This window comes from Erinaceus europaeus, chromosome 5 (assembly GCF_950295315.1).
Source record: "Erinaceus europaeus chromosome 5, mEriEur2.1, whole genome shotgun sequence".
Lineage (NCBI taxonomy): Eukaryota > Metazoa > Chordata > Mammalia > Eulipotyphla > Erinaceidae > Erinaceus > Erinaceus europaeus.
In genome coordinates this window covers 119308098-119336084 of record NC_080166.1, presented here as the reverse complement: position 1 = coordinate 119336084, position 27987 = coordinate 119308098, and the positions used below count along the sequence as shown (strand labels likewise).

The 27987-nt window shown below is 41.6% G+C and overlaps 1 protein-coding gene across 2 annotated transcripts in view; it reads left to right on the top strand.

Annotated features, from left to right (window-relative positions):
* The window catches only part of MTUS2 (microtubule associated scaffold protein 2), a 411436-nt gene that overhangs the window by 91543 nt on the left and 291906 nt on the right, over positions 1 to 27987 (top strand). For both annotated transcript variants that reach the window (XM_060191674.1, XM_060191673.1), the window contains exons 2-3: positions 2113 to 4541; positions 9075 to 9315. In XM_060191674.1, coding sequence (XP_060047657.1) covers positions 2346 to 4541; positions 9075 to 9315 — 2437 coding nt within the window. In that variant the 5' untranslated portion in view covers positions 2113 to 2345. The remainder of the gene's footprint in view (positions 1 to 2112; positions 4542 to 9074; positions 9316 to 27987) is intronic.

Here is a 27987-nt window from a genome sequence, read left to right as displayed (position 1 = left end):
GTTTTTTCATTTGCACAGTTCTACTGCTTCTGGTGGGTTTCTCCCCCACCTTTGCCGTCCCCCCATTGAGAGACAGAGGCAGAGAGGGAAAGCACAGTGGAGAAATAAAGGACCAACAGCACAGCACTGCCCTAGCACCTCTGGCACTGTGTCCTTACACATTAAGATGCACAGTGAAAAATGTACTCTTACCTCCCAGTCCTGACTTTTCACATTGAATTAGTTTTTGCCTCCAGGGTTATTCCTGGGGCTCAGCGCCCACACTATGAATCCATTGCTCCTGGTGGTCACTTTTTTCTATTTTATTAGATATGAAAAAGAGAAATTGAGAGGGGGTGGAAGAGAGAGAGGGAAAGAGGTAGAGAGACACCTGCAGAACTGCTTCACCCACTGCTTGTGAAGTGTCCTCTCTGCTGTTAGGGGTTGGGGGCTTGAACCTGGATCCTTGTGCTAGTCCTTGCGCTTAGTACTATGTGTGCTTAACCAGGTGTGCCACCGCTCAGCCACTGGAAATTTACAAACCTATATGAAAATTATTGGTGTGGTAGAGTATCAATGTCTACTTTTTAAAATTATTGTTATTTTTAAAATAAAATTATACTTATTTATTTTCCCTTTTGTTGTCCTTGTTTTTATTGTTGTAGTATTTATTGTTGTTGTTGTTATTGATGTCATCGTTGTTAGGACAGAGAGAAATGGAGAGAGGAGGGGAAGACAAAGGGGGAGAGAGTCACCTGTGAAGCGACTCCCCTGCAGGTGGGGAGCTGGGGGCTCAAACCAAGATTCTTATGCTAGTCCTTGCACTTTGCACCACGTGCATTTAACCCACTGTGCTACTGCCCGACTCCCTATTTTTAAATTATGAACAATTTTCCACAGTTGTCCTGTTTCTGTCACATGTGCATGCACACACACATCTACACTCATGCAATCACAAGTATACAAGCACACGCTTTCTTTTTGCTGAACCAGTTGAGTTATAAACAGCACATCATGCTAAAAATCATATCATATATAAAGCATATATCCTCCAAAGGTAAAGCCTGTTGCTGATGCAATTGCATTACTGTTGCATATCGAACAGAGCTAACATTGACAGAATTCCTTTGCCTAATATACAGTCTTGACTTAAATCTCTTATTGTTTCAAGAATGTCCTTTGCTAGCATTTTAAAACCCAGCCAAGGATAATACACCACATATAAATATCCATTATCACTTGAGGGTCAAATTTAGTTAAATTCTCTTCTAAAACATGATGATAATGATAAAACTAATAATTATTATTTTTATTATATTTTGGTTCAGTCTGGGCCTTGCTGTGGGCCATTTTTCCCCATTCAGCTAGAGTGTCAGAAAGAGAAGGACCTTCCCCAAGGGTTGTGGTTCTCCTAAGTGGTGTTGGGATCAAACCTGGGCTGTGAGCATGGCAAGATACATATCCTACCTGGTGAGTTATCTCTCTGACCCTGTCAATTAAAATATGTATGATTTTTCCTCATGACTCAATTCAAGGTGAACATTTCTAGGTGATACATGGTGCTGAGAACCTCCTAACATCAACATGTGTTCTAGCTTCGGTTTGATCAGCTGGTTAAGGTGGTGCCCCAGATTTCTCCATGGAAAGGTGTAATCTTACTTTTGTAAGAAATAAAGAAACTTGGAATATGTTAGTTTAAGATTCTGTAAATATCATATTCCCCAACACTCTGTCTCTCAATGCTTTTAGAAATTGTGTTGTTCATCACATGAGCATGCTGATTCCAAAGTGATAACTTTTCTAATACTTTAGCTTTTCATATATGCATTAGTATTCTTCTATGAGACAGATCCTTCCATTCTCCTCTGCCCTTTTTAATCAATATGGTAGGCTTTCTAAAATTTATCAGTATAAAACATGTATGGTGGATTTCTAAAATTTAAGATATATTTATAATACATCTATAACACTAATCATGTTTCTGTTACTATTTTTTTCTCATATGCAGCTAGCAGAAGCTCTTATCTAAAAAGTTTTGTCAAAAATACTGAAATGACTGCATTTCCCATGCTATTTTCTCCTGAGAGTCTCTCCCTGCTAAACTTATGTGATTATATTTTTCTTTCTCCCTAGGTCTCATGGATTAATTGGCTGTCATTCAGCAGGAACCTAACAGATAAGTCACCGTTCAGCATACAAGGCAATGCTTAGGTTCAGAGCCACTCTAAAGTGATCAAAACAGTGTGACATTGGCAGGGGGCAACAAGCACCTTGAGAATTCCAGGTTAATCAAATAGTGACTTGAAAGACACTCCTTTCCATTAAATAGAACTGCATGAGACACAGCCCCCACTGAAGGGTTGAAAATGAGTATCCCAGTGGCTCCTAAGAAGTCATGTTATGCTCAGTTGCGGGACAACAGAAATGGAGCAAAAAATAATAACGAGAGTATCTTAAGTCTGGGAGATACGAATGCCAATCAAATCATGTTGAAGGTCAGCCCCTCTCATGATGAGCCAGAGACATGTGACCGGACAGATGAAATTGGAAATGCAAATTCAACTGAGCCAGAAAATAGTACTCTTTCCAATAAGGACTTTCATCAACTTCAGGGCTTTGGGAAAAGATCTCAGGTTGGCCCCACCAGCCCAAAAGATGTACAGTCTCCTTTGACTGTTTGTAGAGAACAGAATGAAGAGCACATGGTGGGAAAGGGTATAGACACATTGCAGACTGTTCAGAGTTTTCAGGGAAAAAGCCTGTCAAGCTGGAGAATTGTGGTGGGAGAGGCCAGTCCAGGGGTTTTGGTGAAGAAGGAGGCTGAAATTCCCTGCCATGTTCCTAAGGATAAATTGGCCAAGACCCTTGACAATGAGGAATTGAGAAGACATTCCTTGGAGAGAGCAAGCAGCTGTGCTGTTGCGGTGGACATGTCCCAGAGGGAACGTGTTGGGAGCCAGACTCAGCAGTTCCAGCAGCCTGCACCCCTTAAGCCCCGTGAAACTCTGTGCCCTGTGTCCAGCACTGGGGAAGACCCACAGTGGACAGTGACAGGCCACACTCTAGGGGCAGCTTTGCCTCCAGCTGACAGTACCTCAGGGGGAAAGAGCATGTGTCATCCAAAGCCATCTACCTCAGAAGCCAAGGAGACTACCACCTTTGAGGTCCAGATGGAGGGAAGGCAGGTATTGGAAGTTAGCAGTGAGAGCACATCCTATTCTGTCCATATGGAACTCGATAGGAAGTTACCTTGGGCCTCGATGGAAAGTCTGAGTCAGCAAGAAGCACAGATAAGTCAGGGGAAAGGAGAGCCCAAGCCTGAACTGAAACCTCCCCCACCAGTGGCTGTAGAGGGGTTGAATTCTTGCAAGGAGGAGTGTTTGGAATGTCCCAAGGAAGGGAGTATGTTATTCCTTGAAAGAAAGGAGCTGTGTGGAGAAGCACACCAAGACCACACCACTGATACACTTAGTCTGTCACACAGTGGTCTCCACCATCTTGGCATGGGAAGCAGCAGGAGTGAGCAGGAAGTGAGAGAAGCCAATGGCAGTGAGGAATCTTCTCATCAGACCACACCTAAACAGGGACTGGCTTCTCTGGGAGCTGCTGATCACCGACTCACTGACAAGGTTTCCCCAGGGGCATCTAGGAAATTGGGTGACATGGGAGCCAGCAACACTTCACTGGGCAGTCACCATCCAACTCTTATTCCCAGTGACCCTGTTGACAGCAGGCCCTCAGCTGTTAATGGGGATAGAGGGAACCTGGATGGTGCAGTGGTTGCCACATCTGCTTCTCCTGTTGGAGACAGCAAAAGTGGGGTCCCTGAGTGCTTATGCCCTCAGAGCCGCAATTCAGAGGCAGATGACAGCAAAGAGGTCACTTTGTTGGTTTCTGAAAACAGGAAACCTCTAGAAAAGGCTGCTAAGACTGAAAGTGCCCCAGAGAGAGCAGATTCTCTTCTTGGCATCTCGGCACCCCTCCGCCCAGAGACAACTGTGGATGTGACCTCCCAACCTACTCCACCCAGCAGCAGTTTCCAGGACTTGGGTGTATTTAGTATGCATATGGAACCACCCTGGGCTGCTTCACCTCCCTTGGACACATCCCCCAAAGCACCTGATAGAAACGACTCCCCCAGTGTTCTCTCAAAGTCTGTCACCACATGTTCTGAGGATATATCTTCCTCACAGGAGGGAATGGAAAACCACCAGGTAAAGAAAACAGAAGAGAAATTGGATGCCAAGCCCATCATCCTGCCCAAGCCCAAGCATGTGAGGCCCAGGATAATCACCTACATCAGGAGAAACCCCCAGGCCCTGAGCCAGGTAGACACTTCCCTGGTTCCAGTCGGGCTCTCTTATACTCCACCGACATGTGGCATGTCTCTCCCTAAGGAGGAGAAGCCGGTGGGTACTGACCTGAAGCCAGCTACCAGTCTCTATGAGAAATTCAAACCAGACTTGCAGAAGCCACGAGTCTTCAGCTCAGGATTGATGGTGTCTGGGATCAAGCCCCCGGGACACCATTTCAGTCAGATGAGTGAAAAGTTCTTACAGGAGGTAAGAGAATACCAATGTGTCCATTTATAAGTTGAATTTCCTGGGGGGAAAAAAATCAATAGATTTTCAAGGAATTGTGAAAAACAAGTCCTCTAAGCAAATTATAGATTTTGATAGATATATTTGCACAGAAACAGATTTCTTTTCTTAGCTAGTTTAGATAAATATAGATAAATGGGTGTTTTCAATGAGGAGAGTTTGATTATAAGTGAACAGAACATATAAGGAGTCTTATGAAGTTAGATACATGTACATAGAAACTGGATTTTATGTTGCACTAAATGAACAGAAAAAAATTTAAGCCAAGTAAATTGAAGAAAAAAAATCAAACTCAGTATATTGTATACATTGCTCAGAGTTGACCCTGTGAGTGGGGACTGTTTCTCTCATGGGAAAAATCTCATAACTGGAGAACCCAGAGAGCAGAAAGTAATGTGTTAAACCTGGACTTCTTGATTGTAAAGTCACAGCGACGATCACAACTAGACATCTGCTTAGATTCTTGCATTTGTATGATTTCTTCAGATAATGTAATATGACAGACTCCCTGCCCCCCAACAACAACAAAAAAACATGCTCCAGAGATTTTATCTGCAAAACACACTTCTGAGAGATCAACATTGTTTGGATATATAGGTAGAAATCTTGATACTGTGCAACTCTCTTTAAAAAATGTGGGTTTTTTTGTTTATTACCTTTATGTATTGGATAGAGACAGCCAGAAATTAATATGGATGGGGACATAGAGAGGGAGAGAGACAGAGAGACACCTGTGGCCCTGTTTCACCACTCATGAAGCTTTCCCCCTGCAGTTGGGGACTGGGGGCTTGAACCTGGGTCCTTGCGCATTATAACATGCACTCAACCAGGTGCACCACCACCTGGATCCACAACTCTTTCTCTATGACCCTTTTTATATTTTTCTGTGGTATATCACTCAACTGCATTGTTTCCATCTTCATCATAAAAAATAGAAATATTTGTATCCTAATGTGCATTTCCCCCTAAAATGTTTACTGCTCTTATTTTAAATCGCCGTATGTTGATCTCAGTAATTACTATGTTCTTTGAAAGTAGATATTTTGCACTGTGTTATTGCCAAAGTTATTGCTGGAGTTCAGTGCTGGCATTAAGAATCCAGTCTCCTGGCAGCCGTTTTTTCCTTTTTTTCATTTTTTTTTTTTTGGATAGGACATAGAGAAGTTGAGGAGGCAGGGGAGATAGAAAGGAAGATAAAGAGATGCCTGAAGACCTATTTCGCTGCTTGTGAAACATGTCCCCTGCAAGTGGTGAGCAGGGGTCCAGCCTGGGTCCTTGCTCATGGTGATATGTACACTTAACTGGGTGTGCCACTGCCTGGCCCCAACGCTTACTCTTCTTAATCCTCGAGAATCTGCCCATCTCACTGCCCTAAGTTTTAAGGAAAAGGTGAAATAGGGTTGTTTGTGCAACTTTGGTTTTACTGAGGTTTGGGAAAGACCGTGCTAATGTGGGGAGAGGCTGATGAGTTTAAATCCATGCAGAATATCCACTTTCAAAGAACTTGGTAATTGCTGAGATCAACATATGGCAATCCTAAAATTTGACAGATGTAAGTTAAAAGCAACAGTTTTAGACTTGCAGAATAGCTACTCTGTAATATGTGGTACCCAGGTACAAGACCAGCCCCACTGCATTGGAGGAAGGTTTGGTCTTGTGGTTTCTTTCCCTCTCTCTGTGCCTCTTTGTCTAAAAATCAGAAAGAAAGGGGGTCGGGCAGTGGCGCAGTGCGTTAAGCGCATGTGGCGCAAAGCGCAAGGACCAGCGTAAGGATCCCGGTTCGAGCCCCCGGCTTCCCACCTGCAGGGGAGTCGCTTCACAGGTGGTGAAGCAGGTCTGCAGGTGTCTGTCTTACTCTCCCCCTCTCTGTCTTCCCCTCCTCTCTCCATTTCTCTCTGTCCAACAACGAACAACATCAACAATGGTAATAATAATAACCACAACGAGGCTACAACAACAAGGGCAACAAAAGGGGGGGAAAATGGCCTCCAGGAGGAGCGGTGGATTCATGGTGCAGGCACCAAGCCCAGCAATAACCCTGGAGGGAAAAAAAAATCAGAAAGAAGGAAATGATAATTTCTTAAAGTGCCTGCTGAAAGCAATGATGAACAATGACACCAAATATTTAAAAACTAAATTTGAAAAATAATGTGAAGAAATGTGAGTATAATAGAAAGGCTGTAAATTAGTAATGAGAGAGTATGTAGCTCATGGCAAAAAAAATTATCAGAGAGCAGATGTAGAATCATCTTTCACAGGAATATGATCTGCTATGGCCTGAGTTCAACATATCTAATGTGACAACGTGCATATTTTATAATATGATTATAATAAAACTTTAAAGCCTTTATCTTCTGTTCCAATAATGTCAGGTTAAGAAGTTTGTATCTCTGCCGAAACAGCTCAGTTGGGAGAGCATTAGTCTCTATTTCAGCACTGAAAGAAATTAATGGTTTATCTTTTTAAGAGATTGGATCAAAGCTTTATAGTTCCTGTTAAAGAATATTGTTAAATGCAGTGATTATTGAAAAGATAAAAGTTGGACGCATTTAGAACAGAATTAATTAATATATGTAGCTTTTTATACATAGCCTCTGGCAATTTTTAAAAAACATTTATTTATTTATTTATTCCCTTTTGTTGCCCTTTTGTTGTAATTATTATTGTTGTTATTGGTGTCGTCATTGGGTAGGACAGAGAGAAAGGGAGAGAGAGGAGGGGAAGACAGAGGGGGAGAGAAAGATAGACACCTGCAGACCTGCTTCACTGCTTATGAAGTGACTCCCCAGCAGGTGGAGAGCTGGGGGCTAGAACTGGGATCCTTAAGCCAGTCCTTGCGCTTCGCGCCACGTGCGCTTAACCCGCTGCACTACCGCCCACCTCCCAAGCCTCTGGCAATTTTTTAACTTAAAGATTTTGAAAACATTTTTTTTCTTCTTTTAATATGAAGAACCAGTGTGAACAGCGACTGTTGAGTATAGAATTGCTTATATTGAGGTAGCTATAAGTTCCATTATAGTTCTAATGGTTAACTAAAGGGAACAGTTACTATGGCAGAAATTTGGAATAGAAATGGAACCTATTCCTTTCTTTAATATGTATGGGGTTGGGAAGATAGCATAATGGTTATACAAAAGACTTTCTTGCCTGAGGTTCTGAGGTCCTAGTACCACCATAAGCTAGACATGAGCATTACTCTGGTCTCTTTCTTTTCTCTTTGTCACTTTCTTTATATATCTCTCATTAAGATAAACAAAATAAATACTTATGTATTGACTCTGGCTATATCCTAGACACTGGTCTCAGTGCTAAGCACTCAGTAGTCAGCGGAATCTGCTCTGGACCTTCCATCCTCGTGAAGCCTGCCCAGGAATTCCTGGCGCACCACTTTATTTGGAAGTACAGTCCGCAGGTAGCCGGCAGTCTCCTATTCTTAATTTTTGGAAGTAAGTTACAGAGTCATGATAAATAGTAAATAAATGGAGAGTTTAGTTAACTTCTCTGTTGTTTCAAAAAGTTTTTCCCCCTTCACTAGCAATGCAGATCTTGATTCCTAAGTAACCTAGTAAAGATTTGACCTTAGTACACGATGTTCATTTATTTAATGTGTCTTTTTCTTTTTGTTAGAACAGTGGCGTTTCCTCAGTTCTCTGAATATTTGTCAGTTCTTTCTTTGCATCACTGACATTACTATTTCTTTTATGTTGTCATTTTATTGGGGTATTAATGGTTCACAGTACAGTTGTGGACACATTGATGCAGTTTCTTATCTCTCCATGATAGGTGTCTGCACCCCCAGATCAGGTCCTTTCCACCATCATGCACCAGCACCCCAGCGCTGCCTCCTCTCCCGACTCTCCCTGCTCTCCTTCCCCAGAGTCCTTTGCTTTGGTGCAATACACCAAACCCAGTCCAACTTTGTACTTTATGTTTTCCCTTTCTGTCCTTGTTTCTTTATTCCTTCTTCTTTATAAATATTTACATAATTTTTCTTTTTTATTTATCTATTTGGTAGTACAGAAAGAAATTAAAAGGCAAGGGGAGATAGGAAGGAAGAGAGACACCTGCAACAATACTTCACTACCATTAGATTTTGCCCTCTGCAGGTGGGGGGATCAGGAGTTTGAACTGGGATGCTTGTTCAGTGTAATATGTGTGCTCAATCAGGTACACCACTGCCAGCCCACTCTGTCCTTGTTTCTTGAGTCCTCTCATGAGTGAGATAATCCAGTATTCAACATTCTCAGTATTCATTAACATTATTACAGATTGACTACTTAGACAAAAAGCAATGGTTTCGTATAACATTACATTTTTAAAGTAGTTTTTCCCTCTGTGTTGTTAACTTGGATCCCAACTCTTAGATCAGTGATCTGTAATGGAGCAAGTAAATAATGCCACACTGGTCATTGTTGGAGCCTTGGTCTCCCAGCTATGTTTGGTCTCCTTGGATAATTTGAGGTTCTCTGATTGCATTTCTGATCATTTTTATAGGTTACAGAACACCCTGGGAAAGAAGAATTTTGTTCTCCTTCCTATACTCATTATGAAGTGCCTCCAACTTTCTACCGACCTTCCATGCTTCTTAAGCCCCAGTTAGGGTTGGGTGCCATGTCTCGGTTACCATCTGCAAAAAGCAGGATTCTGATTGCAAGTCAGAGGTCATCTGCAAGTGCCATCCATCCACCAGGACCCATAACTACAGCTGCCAGTCTCTACAACCCTGATCCTACAGGTAACAAAGTCAAGTTGCTGTTTATGCCTGCTAAGCGTTGAAATAGTAATCCTGCAAAATAGCAATTTTGTTTAACAAACTGGGCTTGGTTAAAGCATGCCTGCATGGTCACATTATACAGGCCATAATTCCAGAGATGTAGCAATCACCTTTTCAAGATACCACAAAATGAAGATACTCTTTTTTTTTCCCCCTGGAATAGTTTTAATTTTTTTTATTTCTGAGCCGCTGATGGTCGTTTTGCTGGGCTGGCTTCATGGGCGGTTAACAGATGACCAGAAACTCGTGGCTGAGCTGAGAACGCAGTTTAATCTTTGTTCACGAGCCGGCAAACAACCTAATCACCACACAATGTGCTCCTTGGTGCTGTGACTCAGATACATTTGGTTTGGTCTCACTCCCCCTTGCCTCTGGGAGATCTGGTTTAGCCTTCCCTATCCTACGTTTCCTGGGTTCCTGATGCTGCAGCGGGGGAGAAAAGATGGAGGAGCACATTGTGTGGTGATTAGGTTGTTTGCCGGCTCCTGAATAAAGATTAAACTGAGTTCTCAGCTCAGCCACGAGTTTCTGGTCATCTGTTACCTGCCCGTGAAGCCAGCCCGGCGAAAACGACAACTGATAACATAGCAGGGCATCAAGATTACATCAGGAATGTAATATGATAGTACAGTCTCCAAAGCTTTCCAGCTTGCTCTCCTCAGGCTACGTGGAGTGTTTTGCCCTCTAACCACAACTGTGCTACCTCTACTCCCTCTCCTAACATAGAACGTGTATGAAAAATAATGCACTACTGTGAAAGTTCTATTTCTACAAATGTCATTAGCAGCAGTGCTGAGCTTTCCATGATTATAGGTTCTACAGAGATAGGTACTTTACAAAACATGAGGAGACAGTGTTTTATGAAATCGAAGTTTCGCATTATTTACACAGCTTTTGCAATGCACCGGTTTCAGCTCTAAAACTCCCACAACCATGCAGGCATGCTTTAACCAAGCCCAGTTTGTTAAACAAAATTGCTATTTTGCAGACTGCCCTCTGTTAAGTTTTGGTTTTACTGTTCATTTTTGGGCCTTTTCTACTTGCTAATAATTAAGATGACTTGAGGTGTGTGCTCTACACTGGCATTTAGATAAGTGAATGGGTTAGGCAGTCAAGCAGAGCAATATTTTACCCCCCTGTTTTGGGATTACACCAGTTGTTACATTTCTTAATATCAGACCTTATCATCCATATATTCAGTATCAAAACTAGCAGGAATCCTTATCTATGTTGCAGTTCTGAGAGGAGAAAACAAAAGCTTAAAATTTTGGAGAACACTATCAAGTTCTAAATTTGTCTACCTGTGTTTTTTGAAAGCCAATATGCAAATTTGGTTGTTTAGTAACATAACAGTAAGATGATAAAATAACAAAAACCATAAATCCCCCTAAAAGTCAATAAACTTAAAAACACTAAAAAAAAAAAAAAAAGAAATAGTAATCCTATGAGATGATGACAACTGTCTGCAATCTGAGTACCTGCCGCCCATTAGTAGGAATCTTTTTCTTTTTTTAAATTTTTTTTCCCACCAGGGTTATTGCTGGGGCTCTGTGCCAGCACCATGAATCCACTGCTCCTGGAGGCTATTTTTTTCCCCTTTTGTTGCTCTTTTTTTTTTTAACATTGCTGTGAGTATTAGTATATTATTATTGTTGTTGGATAGGACAGAGAGAAATGGAGAGAGGAGAGGAAGACAGAGAGGGGGAGAGAAACATAGACACCTGCAGATCTGTTTCACCACTTGTGAAGTGACCCCACTGCAGGTGGAGAGCCAGGGGCTCAAACTGGGATCTTTATGCTGGTCCTTGCGCTTTGTGCCACATGCGCTTAACCCGCTGTGCTACCGCCAGACCCTAGTAGGAGACTTTTTCTAATTCTTTTTTAAAAATTTTATTATTTTATTTTTAATTTTTTTCACTTTTTTATTGGGGAATTAATGTTTTACATTCAACAGTAAGTACAATGGTTTGTACATGCATAACATAACATTCTTCCATTTGTAGATATGTAGGTAGATTTTCCTTATGTAGATTTTTCTGCAACTGCCATCTTTTCTGTCACCTTCAAATTATAGAAGTCAAAGCCTCCTCCTCACTTGTAGTTTCTCTCTTCCTCATACATACTGTACACCCAGTTCAGAAACCTCTCTCTAAGAGGCAAATAGTGAATGTTTTAGACTTTACCAAGTAAGCTGGCAAAAATAAATTGAGGCTGGGAGGTAGCTGGTAGGGCACATTCTTTACTCTGGTATGAGTTCCCAGTGCAAAAAGGGAAACTTCACAAATGTGGGTGAGTGCATCTCTCTCCCTCCCTCTCTCCTTCACTCCTTCTCCTATGATCTGTAAAAAAACAACAACAAAAGTTCACTGGGAGTAATGAACTTGTGCAGGCATAATACCTTAATGAAGCTCTGGTGGCAAAATAAAATAAAATAAAAGTAATCAAACTGTGTCTTAGATTTTGTAAAAAACCGTGGTGATTATCAGAAAGGGTGAGGGAGAGATAGGAACTTTAGTGGTGGGTGCACTGAGTTACATACACACACACACACACACACACACACACACACACACACACACACACACACACACGTGTGAAGTTATACCATGAAACCTTACAATTTTGTAATCCAATAATGATTTCTCAATAATTGAAAAATATTTTAGACTTTAACTGGCCATAATTGTCTGTGGTGTAACTTCTCCTAAGTTCTGAAGTTTGCAAGTCATACATAGAGTCAAACACTAGCAAAGATTTATTTCTTGTAATGAAAAGGAGTGGAGAGACCAGAGCATCACTTGGCTCTGGCATAGGGCTTGCTGGGCATCGAATCCTGGCTCTCAGGCATGTGGGCCTGTGCTCTAACACCCTGAATTATTGCCAACCCTAGACTGTAACATTTTCTTAACCCCAAACTAGACTATACCCTGAGCTGCCTATTTTAGATCTTAGTGTAGTGCAGTATCTGTTTTGAAACTGTGTATGTATTTGATGAATTTAGTTACTAATACTGGTTTATGAAACTGTATCTGTTTGGGGCAAACTCCAGCACCTCTTCAGACATTCCTCTCCAACAGTCCCTTGGGCTCCCTCCACCTGTTTAGCTACTTGTCCCACTATGCCACCTCTCCCTGTTGCCTGGCCCGTTGGTAACTTCAGTTCTTCAGTCAAGAGTCCGAGAGTTTGTGTAACATCACCCATTACCTTACTTTATTTTTTGATGTCCTACCTCTGATTGAGCATATCCCTCTTTTGACTTGTTTTGCTTAGTATGATCCTTTCCAATTTCATTCATTTTGTAGCAAAAGGGAAGATTTTATCTTTTCTTATAATGCAACAGTGTTTCATTGTTTCATATGCCACAACTTCTTTATCAACTCATTGTCTGCCATTAGGTACTTGGGTTGTTTCTGTGTCTTATCAAGTATAAATAACATTACACTGAACATAGGTGCATACTGTCTTTTAGAGTTAGTATTTATGTGTTCATCACATAGCTACCTAGGGGAGGAACTATTGGATTATATGTCTGTTTTTTAAGATTTTGAGAAAACTCTATACTGTTTTCCACAGGTGTTGGACTAATTTAAATTTCCATCAAAAGGGCATTGGGGTTTCTTTTTCTATGCCAGCACTTGTTGTTACTTCTGGCCATTTTGATATAAACCATTCTCATAGATGTGAGGCGATAATCTCATTGTTGTCTTGATTTGTTTGTCCTTGAGAACAGGTGATAATGAGCATTTTCTTTCATGTGCCCACCTACATTGGTGAAGAATCTGTTTAGCTCTTCTCTATTTTATAAGGTAAAGAGCAGGTTTATGATTTCCTGTGCCTTAGAACAGGGCTGACAATCATGATCCTTTGGCTGGATGCCCGTTTTTTGCAAATCCATTTTATTGGAGCAAACCCACACTCATTTGTTCACCTTTTGTCTATAATTACTCTTTGAGTCGAGTAGTTACAACACATTTTCCAAAATCCTAAACTATTTATTCTGCTCCCATAAGAAAAAGTTTGCTGACACTTCCATTGGAATATTATTTGCTACCCTTAAGAGTGCTCCCATTCACTGAAATAGTATATAGACTATTTTGAAATTCTTTGGCCAGTGAAAGTCTAGGCCTGGGAAATAAGGTGTGTGGGTACCATTCGGTATTTTCTAACTTTGAAGTGGCTTAAGTGAGATTCAGCACATGCTTGTTTCTACAGTGCAGGTTATTCTAGATAGCCTGTTAAAATTTAAGCTATTTTCCCCACTTTATTGGGTGGGGGCCAGTTAATGATACAGTTGTTGATATGTAGGTACAACTTCTCATCTCCCCATAACAGTTGTCCTTAAGGCGCTCTCTCTCCCCAGCCTTGGTCCTTTCCACCATCGTATACCAGGACTAAGATCCATAACACAAAGATTTTAATGTGACTATATCTGTTAAAAACAAATGAACCCAATAACTTCTTTACTTTTTGTGCCATTTCTTTCTTTCTTCTTTTTTTTAATACTCTTTCTAACTCTATAGCCATGCTTAAGACTGATGTTTTATTGTCCTCACACGTGGGCATGAAACTCAAGATGCTATTTAAGTACTCATATTTCAGCAAGACTTATTGTCCTGTAGCTTGATGTAAAATTTATACTAGTGAAACCCAAGATGGTATAAAAAACAATTTGTCGTTGGATTTCTCACCTCTAAGTAGTGAAAAGACAGTATTTCTTCCCACTCTGTGCATAGTCAGGCTACATGTTTTAATGTCCTATTTTTTTTAAAAAAAGATTTCTCTTGTGCCCAAAGCATTATGTAAGAAATACTAGCCTGTTCAGTATGTCAGGATGTAATTCGTATTCATGAAGATAGATACACTCAGTGTTGCTGAAAACATTGTTTTTCTGTGTGCACGTGCAACCTGAAAGAGCTATAACATTTTTGGATAGGGATAAAGGGTCAGAAGAGACATGTTTAACCCACAACAACCCTGGGTCCATACTCCCAGAGGGATAGACAATGGGAAAGCTATCAGGGGAGGGGATGGGATATGGAGATCAGGTTGTGTGGAGCTGTACCCCTCTTATCCTACAGTTTTATTAATGTCTCCTTTCTTAAATAAAAAAAGAAGAAAAAAGAAGAGACATGTTTGAAGACAAAATCAGAATATTCCTTCTAGAAGCACCCAGAGCAATTCAATCAGATAAAGAAGCTTGGGGCGGGAGTCGGGCGGTGGCGCAGTGGGTTAAGCGCACGTGGCGCAAAGCGCAGAGACCGGCGTAAGGATCCCGGTTCGAGCCCCCGGCTCCCCACCTGCAGGGGAGTCGCTTCACAGGCGGTGAAGCAGGTCTGCAGGTGTCTGTCTTTCTCTCCTCCTCTCTGTCTTCCCCTCCTCTCTCCATTTCTCTCTGTCCTATCCAACAACAAAAGCAACGTCAACAACGGCAATAATAACCGCAACGAGGCTGCAACAACTAGGGCAACAAAAAGGGGGAAAAATGGCCTCCAGGAGCGGTGGATTCATGGTGCAGACACCGAGCCCAGCAATAACCCTGGAGGAGGAAAAAAAATAAAAAAAAAAAGAAGCTTGGGGACCAGGAAGATAGCGCAGTGCTGGAGTAAATAGGACGCGCATGCAGGAAGTTCCGCTGCCGGAACCAAGTGATGCTGTGGTTTCTCCCTTGCCCTCTTTCATAAAGTAAAACAAAGGGAAGTTTAATAACAATGGAAAAGTTGGGAGAGTTTCTAGCAGCTTAGAATTCTTATTAAAATATCAATATTGGGGGTCGGGCGGTGGCGCAGTGGGTTAAGCGCATGTGGCATAAAGCGCAAGGACCGGCGTAGGGATCCCGGTTCAAGCCCCTGGCTCCCCACCTGCAGGGGCGTCGCTTCACAGGCGGTGAAGCAGGTCTGCAGGTGTCTGTCTTTTTCTCCCCCTCTCTGTCTTCCCCTTCTCTTTCCATTTCTCTCTGTCCTATCCAACAACGAACAACATCAACAATGGTAATAATAACAACCGAAACGAAGCTACAACAACAAGGGCAACAAAAGGAAGGAAAATGGCCTCCAGGAGGAGCGGTGGATTCATGGTGCAGGCACCAAGGCCAGCAATAACCCTGGAGGAAAAAAAATATCAATATTTTATTTTGTAGTTCACACTGTATAAACTTTCTTACTTGTGGTAAATTTTGATTTAAAAACTTTGGCAATTTTTATTTAGGCAGTATCACTCTTACCAAATTTTAACTATAGACAATTAAGATAACTTATAGACAATTAATATAACTTATCTTGAAGAGAAATCAACTAGGTTGGAGTGATTTAAAACATAAGCACTATTTGTTAAGAAGTCTAAATGGACACTGGGTCAGAAATTTAGAAAAATATCAGCATGTTTTTATTCCTAAGGTGAAATTATATTTCACCTTATATTTTTCCTTATGTTGACCTATGTCAAACTATGTCCTATTTTTGAATCTTCTGATTTGTATCAGAAATTTCCTTTTTTTTTTTTTCATTTTATTAGATAGGACAGGGAGAAATGGAAAGAGGAGGGGAACACAGAGAGGGGGAGAGGAAGATAGACACCTGCAGACCTGTTTCACTGCTTGTGAAGCGCTCCCCCCCCCCCCACAGGTGGGAAGCCAGAGGTTTGGACTGGGATCCTTGTGCTAGTACTTGTGCTTCTTTTTGTTTTTAATTTTATTTATAAAAAGAAAACACTGACAAAAACCATAAGAGAGATACAACTCCACACAATTCCCACCACCATAACTCCGTATTCTTTCTCCTCCCCTGATAGCTTTCCTATTGTTTACCCCTCATATAGCAATCAGGCAAGAGAAAGGAATCAGAGGAATACAGATAGGAAGGGAAGAAGTCAAGCTCTCACTATTTGCATATGATATGATAGTATACATAGAAAAACCTAAAGAATCCAGCAGAAAGCTACAGAAGTTGCCATTTTTTTCTGAATTTACTGTCTGCAAGGTATTCTTAACAGGAATCGTCTTAGAAACACCCTCCTCCTTCAAGATCAGCAGGACCTTCTCACTGCTTCACATTCTAATAGAGCTCAGTGACAGCAGGCATAGGAGCTGGTGAAATAGCAATTCACTCAGTAAACAGATGCCTTAACTCTGGCTCAAGGCAAAAGCACTGTGATTTGCTGAAGGAAGTAGCTGTGAGAGGGACAGAAGGTCAAGAGCCAGCTTACCTTGAATTGGCAAGTATGAGCTCCCATGAGAACTGGGCTAGGGAGACCCAAGGAATGAATAGGGAGACACAGTTGAGGCCTTCAAGGGGGAGCCTGATGGAGACATAGTTTTGTGTGACTTCTTAAGGAAAGAGGCCCACTCTAGAGGTATGGAAGGCAGATGAGTAGGATGGAACTAGACTGTGGTGGGCTCTCATTGCCAGGCTAAGTCTGTATTTTTTTTTTCAAGTACGGCATTAAAAATCTTAAGCTTTTTGAGTAGAGCGTTGATAATGGTTTTATATTCTGAAGAGAGTTATGAACAGCAGTATGGAAAATAACTGTTGGGAGCCTAGGAGAACAAGGAAACTATTGTGAGAGAATGAACATAAGAGAATGAATTTTTTTGCACTGTTTAGTATTTTCTAGATTTTGGAAAAATCATGTATTGATTTTGTAATCATAATAATTCATAAGTTAAGAGTGTGCATTTTGGAAGTGAGGTAGAGCAGATGGGAAGACTTCATTCCTCACGCTGTGGGCCAGACAGACAGATGCCCAATTGACTACTGCATCTCTCTCTCTGAGGCTTGGTTTCTCCATCTCTAAAATGAAGACAAGGGGCTGGATAAGCTCAGCAGGTAAGACATGGGCTTTGCCACACACACACAACCAGGTTTGAGCTCTGGCACTGAGGAAAACTCTGGTGCTCTAGTGTTCCCCCTCACCATCTCTCTATCCGAATGAAGTCACTAGGTAGGAGTGAAATTGTGCATGCACAGGGCCCTGGTTCTACAGTCAATTAATCAATCAACCAATCAATCAGTCAATCAATTAAGGAGAACAACACCAGAACCTAAAACACTGGGCTATTGAAAAGATTAAGCAGAAGCTTCTCTATATAGTTCTTCTTCTAGCGTTTGCCCTTCTTCCGTAGCCAGTCAACAGCGTCAGGTTGAGCCTGATGACTGCTTGTTGCTGGCTTTGAAAGTGACTGGGATCCATGTGGATTCAGTCAGCTAGGAAGGATTGTCAGTTTCCCCAATAAATGGGTACTCACGGGATGCACCACGAGAAGGTCGATCCAATGCATCCCTCTATATAGTGTCTGACATTCAAAATGTAACCAAGAAATATAAAAAGGTTTCATCTGGCCTCTAAGGCTCAGGCTCCTCTACCTCTTACCTGTCCTTGTCTGTATCTTATTCTCTTTTTTCAACACATGTCACTGCTCGGGTATGTCAGGACCTTTCTGTCAAAGGGTCCTGTACTCATCGTGCCTTTTAGGGTGAACTTGCTCCAACACCCTCCAGGGCCCCTTAGCTTTCAACACATATCTCAGTGCTGCAGAGAGAAAAAAAACTCCTACATGACTTTCTCTGCAATTACTCCTCTCAGATACTTCGAATATATTATCTTGCTTGTTTCCTTAACTGTCCTTGCCATGGTCTGAAATTACTTTCCTTTTTCTTTTACATGTTGATTATCTTTCACCCCACTGCAATGCCTAGCTTATGAGAATAGAGAGGTTTTCTCCATATTACTATCTAGTCAATCATTGTTAATAACAGCAGTGGCAGTGGTAGCATTTATCTTTGTTTGCCTCATTATGCAGATGAAAAATCCACAGAGGTTTTGGAGCTGAAGTGGGCAAATTACTGGTGAGGTAGTAAGTGTTGGAAGCTTTGTGGGTCAGTCTCTGCTACCCTGTCATTGTAATGCAAAAGCAGCTGTAGACATGTGTAAGTGAGTATGTGTGTCTGTGTGCCAATAAAACACTTTATACTATTACTTTATTCTTCCAATTACATGGTCTTGCTTAAGCCAAATTATATTTTAGGAACTAGAGAATGTTAAAATTCTACTCAAACCCTTGTTTTAAAAGTTTTGTTTTATTTATTTTTATGAGAGAGAGACTAGAATACCAATTAACTCTAGTTTACAGAGGTACCAGGATTGAACTTGGAACCTCTGTTAGAAATCCTGTGATCTGGCATGTTGAACTACCTCCCCTGGTCCCCAGTAAATCACGTTTTATAAAAGTGAGTAGTTGTTTATGGGATGTAGTGTGTTGACCAACTACTGTTTCAGAAATCTCCAAGCTTTGAGATATTTGGATCTATTCCTTTACTTAGTCTGTCATTCATTCAGATTTTCAATAGTAGTTTTTCCAAGATGTTTTATGGACAAGGTGCTCTGTGGTCAGGATTCATAGAATTTTTAAAAAACATATATCTGGTCCATGAGTCTGTGGCAACACACACACACACACACACACAGAGAGAGAGAGAGAGAGAGAGAGAGAGAGAGGGAGAGAGAGAGACTGAGACCAGTGATAACAACAAATAAGATAAATTTTTCAACAAGGGCAACAAAAGGGAATAATAAATAAATAAATAAACTTTAAAAAGATAAATTTTGATGGAAACAGGCACAGAAAATAGACAAGACAGTGTATCCAACCCATCTCAAGCACAGAGGGGCTCTGAGAAGATTTCTAAATAAGTTAAGTTGAGCTGAATTTTGACAGGCAATTGGATTTGGCTGGATTGAGAAGGAGAAAAGCTAGAATCTTAGAATCTGTGCCTGCCACAGGAAGGGGTGGGGGGAGCGACTGATAGAATAGGTGCTGCTCAGTTTGGTTGAGATGGGCTCTTTTCACGGATCCCTTAGTAGGAAGCAGTGGAAGATCTGAAGGGCTAGGTCCTGGGAGAGAGCTAATTAACATGTGCAGAGTATGAGATCGGAATTGAACTGGGACTAGAGAGAAGTTTGACCCAGAGATACAAATCTGCAAGTCTTTCTTTCCAGATGTGAATTGAAACCATGAGGATAGGTGGAGGTGTGGGGGGGGGAGAGAGGGCTGCCAGAGTGAGAAAAAGATCAAGAGAAAAAACCTGTCCTGTCATCTAAGGTGCAATTGAAGATGCTTACAAAAACCATAATATTGTTGGCTGGGCGGATAGTAGAAATGAGGAAAACGTTGCATTTGAATTTAAGTAAGAGGGCATTTTCAAAGTAGAGAATGTTGAAAGAAAAAAAAATTTTTTTTTAAATAAAAGCCCCCACAAAGGAAAGAACAAATAAAAATTCAAAAAGACTATTGGGGTTAGAAATTAGGAAGCAGTTGGCCACCTACTTTTGAATGAACAATTTTAGTACAATGTGGGTGTGGAAATCACATATCAGTAGGTTGAGAAGTGAATGAACAGTGAGGAAGTGGAAGCAATGAGAACAGACCGATGCTTCTAAAAATGTGCTGATGAAGAAAGAGCCATGGGTAGTAACTGGAGGGGGCAGGTCTGAACTTCATTTTCTATCTTTCGAGTGTGTTGGGAAGGGGTAGAAGTAGTTTGACACATGAGTGTGAGGGAATGGCCAGTGGAGAGAAGTTGATGGGCCAGAGGTGGAAACTGTTAAAGCAAGCTCCCCAGGTGACTGCTAAGTAATGAGATCAAGAGCCCATGCAGAAGAGTGAACCTTGGAGTAGATGCAGGACAGTGATTCTTCTAAGACAGAGGAGGAGGGGACTAGATGAGAAACAGTGGGCAAAGTGCTGGTTCCTGTGCAGTCAGCTAAGTGGTACTTTATTATTTTTACTATGATTTTACCTAATTTCACAAGAACTGCATAGCATCTAACCAAGACAGAGTTGAGTCAGATGGAGAAACACTCATGTAAGGCAAGTTGGTGAATTACTGAGATGGTAAAAGAGAACATGGTCTAGTTACAGTTCCTTTAGTGTCTTAATGGTACTGACTGACCTTGGGACTTACCTTGGGGACTTCACAAGAGCCTGTTTGCTGTAGTGTATCTCCCCACATGACCTATTTTCCCATACTGTTGGAATGGACATAGTTAATGACTCTTATTTCCTCCCTCCCTCCCTCCCTCCCTTCCTTTTCCTTCCTTCCTTCCTTCCTTTCTCTCTCTCTCTCTCTCTCTCTCTCTCTCTCTCTCTCTTGCCTCCAGGGTTATTGCTGGGACTCAGTGCCTGCACTACAAATCCACTGCTCCTGGAAGACATTTTCCCCATGTTGTATTTATTATTATCTCTGTTATTACTGTTGTTGTTGTTGGATAAGACAGAGAGAAATTGAGAGAGGAGGGGAAACAGAAACTGGGAGAGAAAGACAGACACCTGCAGACCTGTTTCACCGCCCATGAAGTGAATTGCCCTGCAGGTGGGGAGCCAGGGGCTTGTACCAGGATCCTTATGCAGGTCCTTGTGCTTCGTGACATGTGTGCTTAACCCGCTGCTCCACCACCCAACCCCCAATGACTCTATTTTCATTGTTCATCCAGAAAAAAAAGAATTTGTCCTGTCTCTAGCTTACTCTCTTTATCCCGAGCTTGCCTAAAATGCCCTGGAATTCAAGTTTCTTTGGCCCAGACCGAGAGAGTCCACTTCCATGACTCCAGACTTGTGCACAAGCCTACCAAACTATTCCTTTATTTATTTGGAGAAACACTATTTCTGTATTTAACAAGCACTTACTGAGCACCTGTACTACGTGTCAAGTTTCTTTAGGCACTGAGGGTACACCATGACCACGGTCAGAGAGTCTCTACAAGCAGTCATTAAGCAGTATGATGATCAGGTCTTCTGAGCTCAGGAGAGCACAGGATGGGACTCTAACCCAAATGTAGAAGAAAAGGTTCTTGGATGTAATGTGTGGTGTGAAAGGCAAAGGATCTGTAGTGTGGAAGTGAGAGCTGAGGAAATGGTGGGAGCAGAAGGAAGGGGACTCCTTCAGAAAAAATGCTACATGTGAAAATTGTTGTGACTAGAATGCATTGTCAGAGAGTGAGGAGAAAGAGAAGAATGGTCTGATGAACTGGGAAGCTGAGTAGGGAGCTTGCTTTTTTATCCCAAGATGATGCTATTAAAAGATAGTAAGCAAAGAATTGACTTGATTATAGTTCATTAAACATATGCCAGATGGACTGAAGTTTGGAGAAGGGGCTGAGAGACAGGAATGCGTGGAGTAAGGCAGACTAGAGCCAAGAACCCTTTAAATAACTGTTGCAGATAACCAGAAATAATAGGAAATACTTTGAGGTGGTGGTAACTGGCAGAGGAGATGGAGAGAAGTCCATGAATCTTAGGAGGTAGATTTGGTGAACTTTTTGACACTGAGAGTCAAGCTCACAGAAAGAAGAGAAAATAAGGAGTTAAAAGCAAGAAAGAGTCATGGCAGCCCCAGATCAACTCTGCAGGCAAGAATTCATGACCAATTCTGACAGAACTCAACAGAAGCTATTATCCTTGTGACCTGATGATCTGTATAATTCCTTTCTTTAATTGACAATGAAGATGAGCATGAATAATCTCAACTTTTAAATCCTGTTCTCATTGACTGCAGTTGATAGAGATTTGAAGATACCTGTCTGATTTGTCATTGTATATGAGAACCTACCATAAAGCTTGTCTTCCTGGACTTCATATTGTTTGGAAGGGAGCAATAGCCTCACCTAGATACATTTTTCTCCTCCCTTAGTTCAAAGCATAGTCTCAGAAGTGGGAGAGGACTGAGTGGTTTGGGCAGGAAAGTCTCAAACTGGAGGAAAAGAGAATCCTGCAGAAAGCACTTAGTGGCTGCCTTGTGTTCCAGACCTTCTGTTTCAGGATGCAGAATTTGCTTTGCTGGCGTCCGTTATTGGTAGTTTCCTAGGAGAGCATTTGAGGAGAGCAGATTTGCACTTAGGAAACTTTCTTTTGTCTGAATTTGCTAAATAAAATCAAATTAAAATTTCTAAGTGGATGTCGTTAAGGTTCGGGCTGGCTTCATGGGCGGGTAACAGAGACGACCAGAGACACACGGCTGAGCTGAGAAGCTGCAGTTTAATCTTTATTCACGAGCTGGCAAATCACCACACCATGTGCTTCTCCATCTTTCTCCTCCCGGCTCCTGCAGCCGGGACTCTGGAAGTCCGTAGGGCTTCTGGGGGCAGGGACAAGGGGGTGCACGAAACTAGCAGGGGCTAAACCAAATCTCCCAGAGGCGGAGGGGTGAGACCAAACCAATGTAAAGCATAGCAACAAGTGGAGAAGTATTTTCTTTCAAAACCTAAAGACTTCTGCTGTTGCTTATATTTACCTAGTATCATACAGAGAACTCTTATTTTGTTGGAGACCTGAAAGCTTTAGCTACCTGATGTGTTTTAGAATTTTTCAGGTATAGTGGTGAGTAGAGCACAGGACTTGTACAGGTCAGGTTCCAGGTTCAGTCCTCGGCATCACACATGGCTGTTCTCTCATCACACAGTCTGAATACTCGTGTATCCCTGCAGCTTTGGACAGTCAATTGCCTTGTGTTCTAACTTGTTAATTGCTATTTTTCTTTCTTCTTGGAAGTTTTATTTTTTGGAATTTAGAATTCTCAAAGTGATACACATTTCTACTATTGCTTTTTTTTTTTTTTTAATCACAGCACTGCTCAGCTCTGGTTTATGGTGGTGTAGGGGATTGAACCTGGGACTTTGGAGTCTCAGGCATGAAAGTCTCTTTGCTTAACCATTATGCTGTCTACCCCTACCCATATTGCTTTCATGTATTATTTGTGTCTACTGTTTTTTTTAGATGTATTATCTCATGTTTTCCATCTTTATTTTACACTGTTGTTGTTGTTTTTTTTTTTTTTTTTTTGTCTCCAGGGTTATCACTGGGGCTCTGTGCCTGCACTACAAATCCACTGCTCCTGGAGGCTCATTTTCCTTTTTTTTTTTTTTTTTTTGCCCTTGTTGTCACCCTTGTTATTGCTGCCACATAGGAGAGAGAGAAATCAAGAAAGGAGGGGAAGACAGAGAGGGGGAGATAAAGACAGACACCCGCAGACCTGCTTCACCACTTGTGAAGTGACCCCCTGCAGGTGAGGGGTTGGGGGCTCGAACCGGTTCCTTATGCCGGTTCCTGTACTTCACACCTTGTGTGCTTAACCCACTGTGCTACCACCCGGCCCTATACTTCCTTTCTAACCCTTCTGTTGAATTATTGTTTTCTGTTTTTGTACTTCCATTGTTTTAATTTTCAGTGTTTTCATGATTTTTGATTGCTCTTTCATAGCATATTGTTCTTTATCATTTTAATATCTTTCCAAGTTTCTCTAAGGCTACAATTTAGTTTTTGGTTTTTTTTTTTTAAAAAAGATACATGTTGTTCCTTGTGTTCTCTTATCTTTAGGGGAGTTTTTCTTAGCTTTCTTTTATTGTTATTATTTGTTTTGCTCTGGAAGATTCTTTTCAAATCCACTGTGATCCTCCCCTCATATTACTGAGCTGGATGAACTTGAAGTTAATGTGTTCTATTTTCTCTCACACCAGTACCTGATGGGGTGCGGAGTTGGGAGTCCTGCTTCTGCACACATCTTGCCTGGATGGGGGAGGTGGTGGGGAGGGAGTTACAGTCTCAGCCCCTCTCTCGCCCATTCTGCTGCTCCTTCTCTTCCACCCTGCCTGTCTAGGCTGCAGTGACTGGTGAGTGGATGACCCTCCTGCTCAGCTATGCCCTCACTTCTGCGGTAGGCTGGCCCCCTCCCCTCCGGCCCTCAGTCAGGGACTTCCATCTGTGCTCCATACTCCAGAAACTGGTGCAGTATTTGGCTCAGTAAATACCTGCCTCTCTCCTCTTGGTTGGTTTAGGTTCAAATTTATAAAGCATGTCACAGGAAGAATTCAATCCAGGTTAGCTGTTATTGTTTTTAACTGTGGCTCTTGGTATTGAATTACTTTAATTTTGAAGCATCTTAGACTAGGGCAGGCAGAAATACTTCTTTCTGCTCTACTCACTGCCTGAGTTAATGCTTCTTCCCTCTACTTCAGTCTGGTCAGTGCTGATTTCCACGGTTCTTAGAGTGTCGTTCAGTATTGTAAAAATGTGTTCCTTTTTCACCTTAAACCATTTTCTTCACAACTCCAAAACATTAACAAAACAACTGTCACTAGTTTCCCTTTCTGGCCTGGGTAACAGATAATGTCAGTGAGCCATCATCATCAGCGGAATGTTTCTTCCACTCGTGATCTCCAGATCATGGACACATCTGTAATAAGTTAAGGAAGGCTTGTGTGTGCACGTGCCTGTGTGCACAGTGTTTGCCCCTTTCCCTTTTCAGACAAGACTTTTTGTCAGAACCTTAGGCTCGGAGCCTCTCCTCCACTGCTTGGCAGCCTTTCCCACCAGCGCTGTGTGTCCTCTGTCCTCGAGTCTTCAGTATGCATCCTGCATCTTGTTGCGAGTGGCTTGCTGACCGTAGGGAGTGTCCCCATAGGCTGTCTAGCCACTCTGTAGCACAGCCTTCCATGGACCCTTTCTGATCCAAACGTACTTATATTCCTTCTAGAGGGCAGAGGATTTTTCTGAAGTCCCTGCAGACTGTTGTATTCCCAGGTATGCATCATCTCAATAGGGCATGGCTTTCTGGGAGGTTTTCAGTGATGTAAGCATTTTCTTCTTTCTGTAACTTAAAAGAATCACTCTTTACTGATCCATCAGCAAGACATGATTTGCAAGTTTTTTTTAAATGTATTCTATTTTTGTTTATTACATAGTGACAGTGAAATTGTGAGGGGAGTGAGAGAGAGAGGGAGAGACTCATGAAATATTCCCCTGCAGGTGGAGACCAGGGGGCTTGAACCTGGATCCTTGCACATTGTAACATGTGACCTTAACCTGGTGCACCACCACCTGGCCCCACACGACCCAATTTTGTAATGTGAATGTATTGGCACCCCTCCAGACCTGCTCCCATAACTGTCCTCGCTATCTCTGGCTCCCACCTGATAATTCTGTCTTCTGTGTTGTTCCTCTCTGATGCATCCTCCACATAGCAAGTCTTGATTGTCTCTGCCTTGCAGTCAGGAAGGAAAATGACCAAGCACCTTATGTCTATCAAGTCCTTGGGGTCTGCGTCTCTACCACCTCACCCCCTTCTACTTGTCTTGCTCAAGACAGTAAGCAACTTCCTCCCAGAACTGCCTCTCCTCACTTTTGTTTTTTCCTTTATGATCCAGGTCAAGTTGACCTCTTCTTTTCTAAGTTTTTAAAAAATATTTATTCCCTTTTGTTGCCCTTGTTTTATTGTTGTAGTAATTATTATTGTCGTTGTTGTTATTGAGGTCATCATTGTTGGATAGGACAGAGAGAAATGGAGAGAGGAGGGGAAGACAGAGAGGGGGAGAGAAAGATAGACACCTGCTTCACCACTTGTGAAGCAAATCCTCTGCAGGCGGGGAGTCGGGGGCTCGAACTGGGATCCTTATGCCGGTCCTTGTGCTTTGCACCACGTGCGCTTAACCTGCTGTGCTACCACCCGACTCCCTAAATTGACCTCTTTTAAGAGCCCATTTGTTAGTCAACCCGACTGGGCTCTGACACCCCTGTTTTTCTCCTTCCAGTACGGTATGTTCATTTCTGTTGCACCACCGAGCACATTATATTGGACTTTTTTTCATGTTTCTGTTGCTGGTATTGGCAGGGACTAGGCCTCATTTATTTTCGTTTTGCAAGAGCTAGCATGGCAGTGGGGATGTATGCTCAGTCGATGTGTTTTGAGCTCAGCTGTGCTGAGTGAAGCCAGAGGCTCTGCTTTTCTAGTCTCCTCCTCCTCTTCTGTCTCCAATTCCACTCTTCACTCCCGTTGAGGCAGTTTTCATTCTGGTCCTTCATACTAGTCTCAAGTGACTGCACTGCCGACTGACACTAGGAATCCCTCTCTTGTAGTCATTAGCTTGTGGGCTGAGAAGGGCTAATGCAGTCATCCATCTACTGTCTGATATCCTCTCCCTTCTGTCTTGTCTCAATGTTTCTTTCAGGAGCTAGTTAATAAGCTGACTAGCCATAGTGCTCTGTCTGTATTTGTCTTGCTCTTCAATAACAGCTTTATAGTGATAACAATTCATAGACCATGCAGTTCACCCATTTATAAGGAGTAAATCCAGTGGAGACAATTCTCTTAGAGTTGTACGATCATCATCAAATCAATTTTAGGACATTTCTATGATTTCAAAAGGAAAGAAACACTGTAATCTTTCTTTTCTTCAATTTGAACAAATCTTTATTACAAGTTTACTGTTTGCAATATATACACTGTGGCTAACAGAGAAAGAGATTCCAAAGCAAGCACACAGCATGCCCTGAGGAACGTCAGATTCCAGTTACAGAGGTCAGACTATGTATATGCATGTTTAGATAGAGTGCATTAATATATGGAGTGCTAAGCTAGAGATAGGAGACTGTGTGGGAGAATTAGTATGTTAGTATGCATATGTGCATAGGAGTGGTTAAGATGTGTCAAAGATGTGTAATCCCAGAGTGAAGAATTCCAATCTAAATTTGAAAAATGAGGCAAGTATTTTAATGGAGAAATATTACAATGTGTGGGGGCTGTGACGTAATCCTGTAGATTATAAATCAAGCTGTAGGTAAGTTTAGAAAAATGAACTATAAAGCTACAAGGATACCTTACTTTGTGGTAAATTGCCTAATGGATATAATAAGCTTTACATAAAAAAAATTCCTGATAGCACTTTTTAAAGCTTGAAATAACTAGTCTTAATTTTTCTCCATTGTATCTAGAGGGTTAATGGTTTAAATCTCTTGACACATAGGTACAACCTTCATGTTCCCATGTGTGTAGGTGTCTGGAAGACACTCCCCCTGGCTAGGCTTTTTTACCATTTTAAAAATACCTATTTACTTAAGACTTAATCATCACATAAAAATAGAATGCATGTGTTAGAAAGAGATACACAGGGAGTCGGGCAGTAGCACAGTGGGTTAAACGCACATGGTGCAAAGTGCAAGGACCGGCGTAAGGATCCTGGTTCGAGCCCTGGCTCCCTACGTGCAGGAGAGTCACTTCACAAGAGGTGAAGCAGGTCTGCAGGTGTCTATCTTTCTCTTCCCCTCTATCTTTGTCTTCCCATCCTCTCTCCATTTCTCCTGTCCTATCCAACTACAATAATAACAATAATAACAATAACAATAAAACAACAAGGGCAACAAAAGCGAAAATTAATATTTAAAAAAATTTTTTTGAAAGATTTCTCTAAATACATTCATATGTTAGGGGCAATGTTAAGACTTCATCATAGGTGTTTTGGAAGAACACAAAGCCAAATGATTTTTTGTTGCTGTTATTATTGCCACCAGGGTTATTGTTGCTGGGTCTGAGTGCTGATTTGAATCCAGTACTCCTGGTATCCTTTTTTTTTTCTTTATTTCCTTTCTCCAAACAGTTCTTTTAAATGGCTGAATGACAGTCCCTTAAATAAATACATCACTATTTATAAATTCACCACTACTTGGATATTTGAGTTTTTAACTTAACATAGTGGATGTCTGAGTTTTTAACTTTTTTCTGTTTTTAATAAGGCTAAGATATACGACTTTTAGAACTAAAACTGGGGGAGTTCCCATGCAAAGCTTCATATGCACATAGTTTTGTGTTGATGTCT